The sequence below is a fragment of the Petaurus breviceps genome, unplaced genomic scaffold, assembly GCF_028583685.1.
Source record: "Petaurus breviceps papuanus isolate PSGF00001 unplaced genomic scaffold, PetGlider_PUasm1.0 229, whole genome shotgun sequence".
Classification (NCBI taxonomy): domain Eukaryota; kingdom Metazoa; phylum Chordata; class Mammalia; order Diprotodontia; family Petauridae; genus Petaurus; species Petaurus breviceps.
The window spans coordinates 27386651-27399958 of NW_027185903.1; the positions used below are offsets into that span (position 1 = coordinate 27386651).

Consider the following 13308-nt stretch of genomic DNA (forward strand, 5'->3'; position numbering starts at 1 on the left):
CATTAAACCTTGAGCTCCTTGAAAGCAGGAACTATTTTGTATCCCCTTTCTTTGTACCCCCAACACTTAGCACAGTGCCTGGACACAGAGTAGATGCTTAATAAATGCTCATTAATTTGATTTCATGGCCAATACTGGATTTTAACTAATCAAACAAAAGATAGATTTAATCATTGAGAAGCTAGCATTGTGCTTTGTCATTTGCAGATAAATTTCAGAATTTGACCTGGATACTTAAAATAAATCTTTGCCAGTAATTTTAAGTTGTAGCCCTTACCCAAATTCCTACCATAGTATCTACTGATAACACCATCAGTCCCTTTGGTTTTTTGGCAGACTGTATTTTTAACCTAAGCTGATGGTGCTACAAAACTCACTTTATACATCATTCCCAGGTTCATCTTACTTTATACTTTAATCACTGGTTTATGGATCTAGGATTAGAATTGTTAGAGAGATTTCCAGGCCAATCATTTAAATTAAGTTCAGAGGATAATACCTTTTGAGAGCTAGAAGGGACCTAAGAGTTCATCCAATCCAACTTTCTCATTTTACCAATGGAAAAAAGTGACATCTAGGAAATTGATGTGACTCATCATGCATGTGACCTAGAGTCATACAGGTACTAGGGAGAAGAAATAGGATTTGTAGTAAGGACCTCATACTTCAGATCCAGTATTCTTTTCACTGTATCACATTCTGCTTCATTTTGTTTGCAGGGCATTTTGGTTTTCTCCCATTTTAGTTAGTCAACATGCAACAAGTTGCTTTAAATATTTTCTATGTTCAAAGGATTATGTAATGTACTATAGTGGACATAAAAACCACTTTACATGGCTCTAACCCTTAAAAAAAATTAACCGTCTAGTAGGGGAGCCAAGCCACATACTATCTGCAAATAATAATATAAAATATGATACAGTGAGTTTGGAGGAGAAAAAGGTCATTTCCAGCTGGGATATCAAGGGAGGATTTGGGGAGAAATTGGTATTTGAGTTGTTTCCTAAAATTGGCATAATTTGGGGCACTTGTTTCGTAAAATGGTTAAGCATGTTTGACAAATAGGAAATTCTAGGTTAGAAGAGTTTGGAAAAGAAGTTAAGGATGGCTACAGAAATTTGGCAGTCATCCACATAAATGTAGTTGAAGCCATAGCAGTAAATGAGATTGCCAAAGGAAAGAATAGAGAGAGAGAGAGAGAGAGAGAGAGAGAGAAACTGGGATATCCAGTTTGAGAGAGAGAGAGAGAGAGAGAGAGAGAGAAGAGTACTGACTACAAACATCTTGAAAAGAAGGTCAGGGGCAGCTAGGTGGTGCAGTGAATGGAGCACCGGCCCTGGAGTCAGGAGGACCTGAGTTCAAATCCAGCCTCAGACACTTAACACTTATTAGCCGGGTGACCTTGGTTAAGTCACTTAACCCCAATTGCCCTCCAAAAAGCAAAAAAGAAAAGAAAAGAAGGTCAAAAAATACTGATGGGTTTTTGGGAAAGAAGAGCCATTGAAGGAGCAGTTAGAATAGGAAGATAATCCTCATGGACTGGCCATGTTCTTCAAATTCCAAAAGTTAATTTCCCTAAAAGACTATTTTACCAAAAACTCACCCAAGGCAAGAGCTCCGTGGAGCTTAGAAGATGTGATAAAAGACACTCAAGGTCTGTCTGAAGAACCTTGGAATCATTTGTGAGACATGGGAGACACACTGGCACAGGACCATCCAGCATGGTGTGCCCACATCAAAGAAGGGATTATGCTCTAGGAGCAAACACAATCGCAGTAGTTTAAAAGAAAAGTGAGATGCCCAAATTTAGGGACATTTCCACTCCACATGTCCCTTTGGACTGTTTGTGCCTGATCTGTGCTAGAAGCCTTTTGAGCTCATATTGGTCTAATCAGCCACAGTGGGATACACTCTACCTTGACCCCGGTGCAATGAAGTCACTTTGGTCTCCTTTGAGAGCAAAGAACAACAACCAAGAATAGGAAGACTGAAACCTGGGAATCTGTTCCCTTTGTTTAATGTTGTGAACAATAGCATCAGTCCAGGGTGAAAATGATACAAACACAGGAACATATAAATTGAAAGTATGATTATTTCTCACAGGGGAAGCAATCAAAGCCCTTATCAGTGGTCTGCTCACCACTACTACCTTCCTACCTTTTTTTCTTTTGTGCAACACAGCCACTGATTCAAGCTTATTAGTATAAGTTCATTCCCTCTTCAGAATCCAGGCCACAATACTTGTCTTGCTTCTAGCTCTGTACCTTTGTTTATGCCACTGATATGGGTTTGGGAAGACAAAGGAGAATTTCATTCACTCTTCCATCAACCACCTCCCTCAAGACCAAGATCTGAACTCAACTCTTCCAAGAAACTTTCCCTGAATAACCTTATCCCCAACCAATTATTGTTTTATTTGTCTCTTCATCCATGTAGGTATAAAGTTTCTACCAGGTTGTTTTGTAATTGAGCTCAACTTGTTTGTCTTTTTGTGTTTAGTCTTTCTGTGCTAGGCCTATGAACTCCTGAATAGGAGTCAAAGGACCTTCTGTGTTTTTTGTGCTTCCCCACAGAATCAGTGTAGTTTTTACACATACACTGGGGTCTCAGCATATACTTGATAAATGGAATAAAGCAGAATAAGTTATGGAAAAGTCATTCTAAGAGTTGTTGTTTTGGTCTATCAGTAGCGCAATTGGAATTCTATAGGCTTGCTAAAGCCAGGTTAGATAGGAGATTTAGGATCTTTGTGGAAATAGAAAAAAAATGATTATAATATGATCTTCACTTTCTGAAAAACATCTGGAACCATGACCAAGATACTAATATATTCTTTCATCCTTGTATTCATATAAGCACTGTTTTTTGGTTAAATGTGTGCTTTGAAACCTTTTTGCTTCCATTTTAGACCTGAACAATGCTTCAAAAACATTCTTTACTAAGGAATACTTGAAAATAAAGCAAAGCTTTCAGAAATCCAATTCAGCAAAATGGCCCCTCCCAAGTTGCAGAAAAGCATTCCATCTCTTTGGAGGTAAGTAAATCATTGCATAAAAACCAGGTAACATTTTAATATCATTTTTCTTATCACTTTTCCTAGAATTATTTACATCCTTATTAAGAAATCAGGGTAAAAAGTTATTTCTTTTTTTTAAATCAAAGAATTAATTAAGCTAAAGAGGCTTAAAAAAAGAGACTTTAAAAAACATACACACCCATTTACAAAATAAAATAAAATAATAGATGATTAATTTGAAAGAATTAATCTTAACAAAGCTTATAATTGTCTTGCCTGGCTGTAGATTTCTTTTAAAAAAAAAAACACAATTACTTTCCCTATCTTCAAGGAAGGAATATACAAACCAGGAATATACAAATATCCTTTTATAAGATTCCTTTAAAAATCCATTTCTGAAAACTTAGTTTACTGGTTCTTATTCATTCAGAGTGAATAAAAGCACTTGAAAGATCTACAAATTGTTATCAGCATCCCCAAAAGAAGTAGGTATTACAAGTATTATCTCCATTTTACAGGTAAGATGATGGGATTTGCCCACATTCATACAGCTACTTCACTGATGTGTTAATATTCAGTGTGTTTTTCCTGTTTCTCAAACATTTAGGTCAAGGAAAAGTTATCAAGTAAACATAATAGCAATAAAGTTTCATGATTATGGTATATTTTAATGAAATTATTTTGTACAAAACCATAGAGTCTCTATACTAGGAACATTGTAATTAGTTCTTGCCATTTCTCCATAAGGAAGATAAAGTAAATTTAGAAAAGGTACAGAGAAGAACAACTAACATAATTAGAGAAATAGCAGACTTTCTGGTAAATGTGGACTAGATAAAATGAGACTTGTCTGTCTGTAAAGAAAAACCTGAAAGGAAATAGGAATGGCCTATAAAATGATGCAGTAGCAGTCCTTATATTCTGGGACTAAGGAGCAACACTGAAGTTTTAAAGAAAATAAAAGGATATTTCCTTTATTTGAACAAAATGAAAAGATCTTATTTTGTTCATTGGCTAGTAAATGTAGGGAACTTCTTACTCATGGAAGTGACTTACACTTATGATATACCACACTGGCCTAGACACAAGAAGAATTTTAATTTGAAGTGATCGTGATTTTCTAAGGTTTTTTTTGTTTTTAATATAAAATGCTTCTTCACTCCCTATAACTTTAGAGAAATAAAGGCTTTCTTATCTTGCCTTAACTTTCTAATTTTGAGAATTGTTACTTCTAAGAATGATACAACTATTTAAATTCTACTGGTTCTTAGCAACCCCCTAGAAAATCTCCTTCTTTATAAATTGACTTCAATTACAGAATTCCTCAAAATTAGTTGTCTAAAAGAGCAAGAACAAATCATTTTAGAACAAATTTGACATAATTTTTAAGCAAAGTCATCATAATTTTCTCAGCCCTTTGAGTATTTCATACTCTGCTGCTCTTTCTAGTGATATAGTTTATAGGGTAGAAAACAGCCAGCTTTAATTTGACCTTCCTAACTTTCCATGGACTTAGAGCAGTGGTTTTTAACCTAATTTGATCCTATACCCCACAAGTTCAAAAAAATGTCAGCACATATACCATATATGGGTGTATATAAAGAGTATATACATATATGTGTGTGTGTATCTATACATATACAGATATACACACACATACATTGTGTGCATAGATGCATGCAGTGTGCGTGTGTGTGTGTGTACATATAGGCAGCTAGGTGGCACAGTGAATATTGAATGCCAGGTGCAAAGTCAGAAAGACTCATCTTCCTGAGTTCAAATCTGGTCCCATACGTTTATTAGCTGTGTGACCCTGGGCAAATCACTTAACCCTCTTTGCCTCATCTGTAAAATGAGCTGGAGAAGGAAATGGCAAGTCACTCCAGTATCTTTGCCAAGAAAACCCAGATAGCATCATGAAGCATTGGACACAACTGAAATGAATGAACAACAACTACATATATATATATATATATGTATGTATGTATGTATACACACATCTGTATAACTGTGTATGTATACATCATTTAGACATTATTTACATGCACTAAAAATTATGTTCATTATAAAACATGTAAAAAACATTTAAAAAGAATTATGTAAAGATAAAATAATATTTGATCCTAGAATTAATAGAAAGTCATTACAGTTTACTTAATAGGGGAATAATATTATCAGATGTTAGGAAAATCACTATGGAGGCTGGTTTGGAGTGATGAAGATACTTTAGCAGAAAGATCAGTTAGAAGACTTATTGCCACAGTCCAAATGAGAGGCAATGAAAACCTGAACTAAGGTGGTAATTGTGTGAGTAGAGAGAAGGGGACAGATACAAGAGATGTTGAGGACATAAAAATTGTAAGATTTGGTGGTTTTTTGGATATTTAGTATGAACAAAAGTGACCTGAGTAAACAGTAAAGATGACGGTGTTCTGGGCAATAATAGTAAAGTTTGGAGGAGGGATGGTTCTGGGTTTAAAGATAATGTAATGAGATCTACAATGCAAATTACAACCCACCTATGCCTACTCATCCAGGGATTCTCACTCTGTTTAGTTGAATTTAGAAACATTTCATCTGTCTGTGAGTTTCTTTTCTTTTTTTTAGAGAAAAACCACATGGTCTTCAAGGATTCCTTGCTTTTTCAGTTGCTTGCTATCAGTTCTAGTCCAATCATATCTCCCAGGGTCAAAGACATTGTAGCACCTCGCTAAAGAAACTTTATAACACCTTGTCACCTATTGTCTGTGTTAGAAATTATGTTCTTCAAAAAAATAAAAAAGAAATTATATTCTTTTTTTCCTTAAATCAGAACTTTTATGATCTAGGAGGTGCAAAGATGCTACTATCATCATAAACTTGAAAACTTAATAATAATTTCATAGCAAAACACAAAGTTAGAAACAATTTAAATGTTTTGGAATATATAGAGAGAATATCTTAAAGGTTTTTTGTTGTCACGTATTCTAGGAAATGGAAGTAATGAGGGTAACAATCAATCAAAGATATACATGGAAAGACCCTCATGCACTCGTGCACACACACACATATTATTTTATCTATTTTGTTTGATTGTTCCTCTTTGTGAAAACATAACATTTAAATTCAGTAGCTATGAATAAATCAGGAAAAATTGCAGAAAGATAGGCACTGTAATGTCATATTAGTTTATTATATATACACACATTGGTAATTATATACTTTAGTATAAAAATTGTTTTTTTTAACATATTTAACTGACAGTATGATACACTAATAGTTACATTATGTATAACCATTCTTTACCAACCAAAGGATTATAATATGAACATAGATATGTTTAAAGAGAAATTAAGACTGACTGGAACTTTTCTTTTAAAAAGCAATGTCTCAACATTATTCTTTTCCCAAAAAAGTTCCTGGGAAAGAAGGGACAAAATCCCTGAAGCTAACCCGTGGAGGTTGATTTTCAGTTCAGGAAAGCAGGACCCTTGTGCTGATCTAGTTAGTTATAATATAGGATGGTTTCTATAGCCATTGTTAGCAAAGATAAAAAAATGAAGGTTTTTACTTGTTCTGTTTTCAAGTGTTCCAACAAATTGTAAATCTAATTAAATTTGACACCTTTGGTCAAATAAAGGGTTTCAAGTATTTTTGTTGTTGTCACTGTTGTTAGTTTAATGAACTGGTATCATGCATCCAAATTTTAGCTTTTTTAATATTCAGATAATTCAGACTATAATAAAGTTTCCTCTTCTTTCTTATGAGCTCCATGGAAATGATAGGCAGAATTGTACCAGGATACAGGCACAATTGGATATAGGCAGGTGAGACAATTGCCCCTTAACCAGTGGTTTGTTATGGCCATCAAGATGTTGGGAAATAAATAGTGAATGATTCAAGTAGCCAACCAGAATGATAAAAGGAAATGGTTATTCTATCTGAAGCTAAAATGTCTCAGCTTACCTATTTATATATACATACAAATGTTGTTAAGTTCCATCGCCAAGCCAAAGCATATGCAACTGCCTCGTACCCTTCCATACATCAGTTGCCCTTTGTGACTTTTCTTTCTTACAAGTGTACCCTTGTTCATTTTCTTATGATTTTATTTAGATTAAAATTGTCAGGGAAAAACATACAGTATGAATTGGAATGCCCCAAGTTACCTAGCAATGGCCCTGTATCTAAGTCTCTTTTTAGAGATTATCTTCATAAAAGAAATTAGCTCGCTCTTCACTCAATAGCAGTAGTGTCTTTCAGACCGTCAGCATGTATTAAGCAATATTCCAAGCATTAATGATGTAAAGAAAGACAAAAACAGTCCATGTCCTAAGGCTCTCACATTCTAGTGGGGGGAAAAATAAGTAAATAACTAGATACAGACAAGATATATAGAGTAGATAGAAGTTAATGTGAAACAAGTCTCTGTGATCAGGGGTATCAGGAAAGAGCTCCGATAGAAGATGGCAGTTGAGCTGAACCCTAAAGGAGGGCAAGGAACCAAGAGGTAGCGATAAGGATGCAGAGGACTCTGGCATTGGGGATATCCAATACAAAGACCCAGAAGCAGGAGTTGGAATTTCATGTTTGAGGGACTATAAGTAAGCCAGTGTGGCTAGGTTGTAAAGTATGTGGGGAGGAGTAAAGTAGAATACTGAAAAGGTAGGAGGGGGCCAAGTTTGCTAAACAAAAGGCTTTCTATTTTATCCTGAAACCTCAAGTTTATTGAGTATGTGGTCAGACCTGCTCTTTATGAAAATCATTTTGGCAGCTGAATGAAGGATGAATTATAATGGGGAAAAGCTTGAGGCAGACAGAATAATTAGAAAGCTAATATTATTGCAATAATCCATGCAAAAATTAATGTTTTCTTGAACTAGGGTGGTATCTATGTAAGTAGAAAGAAGGGAAATTATAGGAGATAAATTATTAAAGTAGAAATAGCTAAATTTGTCAACTGTTTGGGTATTTGGAAAGGAGAGTAAAGAATCAAAAATGAAACTCAGGGTTTGAACCTGGGTGACTATGATAGTGCCCTTTACAATAATAGAGAAGTTTGGGAAAAGGGGAAATTTAGAAGAAAAGATAATGAGCTCTGTTTTGGACATGTTGATATACCCCCAGAATATCTAGTTCAGGGTATCCAAGAGGTTTGAGACTGGTATTGAGAAGAGAAGGTTAGGAGGTATATAGAGAACTGGAACTCATATGCAGAGAGATGATAATTAAATGAATATGATAGTCTAGACAATGCTTCTTAAACTGTGGTCTCAACCCATAGTTTAAGAAGCACTAAAGGGGTTTAAGAAACCCTGTTAGAAAAGATAAGAAAGCACAGTTCAGCTTGTTGTTGTCAGAGCATTGTACCCATGTTAATGGGCACAATGTAAATGAAGATGTGGCAAAGAGAGTGAAATGGCATGGTCACAGATGTAGGAAGACAACCAAGAAAGAATAGTGTCATGAATATGCAAACAGGAAGAAATATCTAGGAGAATAAGGTTATCTACAATGTTGCCTGCTGCAAAGAAGTGAAGGAAGATGAAGATTGAGAAAGGGCCATTAGATTTAACAGTTAAGAAGTCATTCATATATTTTTAGAGAGATAAATGAGGACAATGACAGGTATACTAGAGTACTGATATTGGGAATATGAAATGGTCTGGCCATTTTGGAAAACACTGTGGAACTATGCCCAGAAGTTCCCAGAACTATCCAAATCCTTTTACCTACCTCTACCATTACTCGGTTTATATCCCAAAGAAATCGAAGAAGGATCTATTTGTACAAAAATATCTATGGCTTAGTAGCCTAAAGTTGGAACTGAAAGGATGCTCTCCTACTGGGGAGTACTAAATAAATTGTGACGCATAAATTTAATTGAATATCATTGTACCATAAGAAATGATGAAATGGATAATTTTAGAGGAAACTGGGCAGACTTCTATGAACTCATACAGAATTAGAATAATATATAATAATATTATAAAGAAAAAAATTTTTGAAAGACTTTAGAATTCTGATCAATACAGTAATAAACTATTAGTCCAAAAGGATAAAGATCATACACACCACTCACTTCTTGATAGAGAGGTGATAAATTTAAAATGCAAGAACAGACATAATTTTTTAGGCATGGCTAATATGAGAATTTGTTTTTATCAGACTCTGTAGCCATGCATTGAGGGCTTTATTTTTCAAGTGTTGTTTGTTTTGGGTTTTGTTTTTTTTTTTGGAGAGGGGGTTAAGAGGGTGTTTGTTTTTTAATCAGGGAAGGGTTTGGAAGGGAAGTATATTAAGGAGAGTGACAGATTACTTTTTTTTTTACTAATTTTAAAAATGAAATTTAAAAAAATATTTAATGCTGCAGTGGCATGGAGGTGAGGGAGAAGGGGAATATGCATTAAAATAGTGTCTGCTATGTGCCAAGCACTATGCAAAGCACTTTAAGTATGGTGGATGGAGAGCCATTCTCAGAGTCAGAAAGATGTAGGTTTAAGATTCATCTTCGACACATACTGGCCATATGTCACCCTGGATAGGTCATTCTAACCTCTCGAGGCTCCCAAACAACTCTCTAAGATTTTATATTGCAGAATAGTTTCCAATCTACTTTGGTAGGGGGAATTTCCTACATTAATAAAATCACAAATCCAGTCCCCACTCTCCTCCAATATTATGTAAGTCGTAACAGAGGTTAAAGGAAAGATAAATAGAATTAGTAGGCAGTACCAATTATGACTTATATAAAAAGTAGCTCAAAAGGGTAGAATCTATGAAATTTGTGGTCAGAAAAAAAGATTGGTTAGTCAAAATGGATAGCTTGAGTGCTGAACTTGATACTCCATAGAATGCTAAACCACCTAGAGGAAGGTCTTTAGAGCATTGTGTATATTCACTTATTGAGGATTTGTGGAAGAACAAAAATGAAGAATTACATGGATAGATTTCCCAATATTGGTTGCTGTTGATGAGAACATTGACTCGTTGAATTATTGGTGTATAGGTACAAAGATAGTCATTAACTCTGTCCTCAACGACCTTACAATCTAATGAGTGATAAGATGTTTAAAAAAAAATCTAGAAAGGAGAATAATGCTTTCATTCATATTTAAAATATTTAAGTACCTGCTATGTATAAATAAGTACATCAAATTCACACCCTTAATTTGGTTATCTTAGGTTCAATGTGTTCAGGTATAGGGAATAGAAAAATATAATAAAATAACATAAAAATATAATAAAAAAAACTCTGGCTTCAATGAGTTTTATGTTCTACTAGGAAAAAAAGATGTACATAGATTATTAGGATGCAAAACACAGGCCATTAAATGAAAATACGTGCAAAGGAGAAATGGCTGAGACATGGTACTATTAAAAAAACTGAGAAGGGAAAGAACAATTTTACCTGGAAGGATCAGGGGATCATGGAAGAGTTAGTACCTGAATTAAGCCTTCATGTAACAGGGGCTCAACAAACCTTTATTAAATTCCTACTCTTTTTGTAGAACACTGCACTAGGTACTAGGGGAAAGGAGATAAACTGTTTAGTTAGAATTGAATCTCTGTCCTCATGGAGTTTACCAGAAAGGGGATGTGGCCTATGTTTATATTATTTTATATTTTTATATTTATTATATGTTTATAATATGTTTATATTAAATTATAATACAAGATAATGCATGATAAGTACATTGGAGAGATGTATATAGCAAAGTATCATAGGACATCAAACAAGCTAATAATTGTGAAGCCTTTAGTGTGCAGTGCCTGTCACACAGTAAGAGCTGTAAAAGTGATGGCTAGTAGGTCCAGAGGGGAAGTTCATCATGGACTCGTGATGGAGGCTAAAACAAAAAACAGGTATTTTAACAAATGAGCTACATGAAAGTGAAACAAAGAAAACTGAGCAAAATACTGAAGGAAATAAATGAGAAACAGTGCTACCAAGAAGCAGAGATATTGCTTGCAAGTGAAGCACAAAGAGGCTCAAAAGTGCAGTGAAAGGCTCTATTGTAGTAATGTAATAATTAATGTTGTTAGGTAATATATTCCTTAATTTGCATACAGGAAGAACAAATTATTATTTTTCTTTTTTAGCAGCTGTCATGACAGGTGTTATAAGTGTTCTTGTTTTATGGCCACCCACACTTTAAAGAGAATTCCTGATGTTCACATAACTCCACACTTGAACTGTTGACTTGAAATAAAGCTAAAACATTACTTGGAAAATTAGTTTTGTCTTTCAGATATATGATTAGTACATCTAATTTGTTTTCTCTTTAAGATATTTGTTAAGCCTTAAAGTGACAGCCATCTAACATCATATTGAATTAATTTACAAGTGTCATATATAATAGTAATAGCTAGCCTGTATGTACAATTTGAGGCTTTCAAACTAACTTTACATTTAAAATGACGTATGCCTGACAAAAACTCCTGCATTATATTGGATGGCTAGATGGAGGAGATAGACTTGATAGAGTTAGTTGTTTGTAAATAAGACACAAATAAGGTATTGTGTTTTTTTTTTAAATAAATGGAAATTATTGTTGGGTGGTATTGTAAGAAAATGTATGGTGACAATTCACAGTACCACTCAACGTAGGTGATAAACTGAAGATGTCATATAGTCTCATTTACTCTAAATAATTAAAACTTTATCAAAAAACCCAGTGAGTCAAAAAAGCCAAAATCTTGAACCATTTGAAAAGGAGCATTGGTACTGTATTATGGAAAGACCAATAGTGTTCTCTTTATTTTTTACCCTTTCGATTACTTTGATTGGTCCATCAATTTTAATACTGTCAGACTTCCTGAGAAGATTCTTCTACCTGGAGACTGAATTCCTTAATGTCCTCAAAACTACATCACTTTTTGCTCAGACCTTATTTCTGTTCTTCAGTGCATTTACTTGGCGCTTGCGGCATATTCAAAACTGTGATGTTGAGTTCAAATGTGGCAACTCCACCATCTGGCAATCAGACAAAAAGCATTAATTAAACACCTACTATGTGTCAGGTCCTATACTAAGCACTGGGAATATAAATACAAACAAAAAGAAAGACAGCCTCTACACTCAATGGGCCTGTTGTTGTGTTCTAATGGGGGAAGACAAAACACTTAAGGGAGCTGAAAAAGAGGGGCAGGGCATAACAGAGGCTTGGTATCCAAGTGACGAACGGAATGAAGGCTGGCCAGCCTAGACCCCTATCCAAAGGGCAGGCCCCTGAAGAAAATCATCAGTAGTGAAAGGAGCTAACATGCAGAAGGATGTTCCAAGCAACTAAGGCACAGTAGTAAAATCCATAAAGTAAGAAGCAGAACCAGGAGGAGAATGAAGGTTAGTTCCCTGTTAAATCATCTTGGATTTACAATTGAAAAGTGCCTTGGAAGCCATCTAGTCCAACTTCTTCATTTTATAGATGAGAATACTGAGGATAAGATAAGTAAAGTAATTTGTCCAAGGTTATAAGAGTAGCAGATGCAGGATTCAAATACAGGTCCTCTGACTCCAAATCCAAAGCTCTTTCCATTGTATTATGCCACCTAAATTATTATTTTGACCTCTGTGGTTTCTGAAAAGATATTTAAAAACAGAACCCCTTATAGTATATCTCCATTTTCCATCCTGCTTTTCTACCATCCTTCCAAAATCATCCCTAAATATCCCTAAAATGATTGTTTAAATGCATCACTTACTAGCCTTCTTTTAAATTTTTTTCCTTCCCTATGCCTCACTGTTTTATGCTCTAATAAAACTGCTCATAATTTTCCACAATCCTTTTCTGTAGAAGTTTACCATGAGTGTTTTCCTTGGCTGCCACATTTCTTCACTTGGGAAGGTGATCAAGCAAGTGTTTAAAAGTCAAACTTCTTCCAGGCTTATTTTGGTCTCTTCATTGTGGCAATTTATTTATATCACTGAAATTATGTGTAAATTGTTATAATTGGTATTGACACCCATTACTCCATTTCCCATTTTTTCAGAATTTATTTAATCGTCAAGTTGATGCTGTTTTAATTCTACTCCATAGCTTTTCTCTTTTTGCTTCTTCTTCCTAGCTTTGTATTAATTTTAACCTTTATTAATTTGGAGGGTCTTAAGGATCTCCATAGAGTTTCTCTTACTTTATCATACTTTACAACAGATATTAGCACATAAGCTGAACTCATTTTCATGGAGATATTTTGCAAGTGCTTATCATGAACACTACAGTAGGATGTGACCAAATATCCTATGCAATGATTATTCTTGTTGACTCTGTAGATATGATAAAAACCACTTCCTTCATTTGTTTCACTAAGGA

General features: G+C 34.6%; 1 protein-coding gene across 13 annotated transcripts in view; it reads left to right on the forward strand.

The window, feature by feature from the left end:
* The window catches only part of RNF180 (ring finger protein 180), a 225207-nt gene that overhangs the window by 182139 nt on the left and 29760 nt on the right, over positions 1-13308 (forward strand). For 12 of the 13 annotated variants that reach the window (XM_069096392.1, XM_069096389.1, XM_069096390.1 and 9 more), the window contains one exon: positions 2909-3034. In XM_069096392.1, the coding sequence (XP_068952493.1) occupies positions 2909-3034 (126 nt within the window). Of the gene's footprint in view, positions 1-2908; positions 3035-5623; positions 6670-13308 lie in introns of those variants that run through there. The other variant, XM_069096397.1, reaches the window with a different exon arrangement.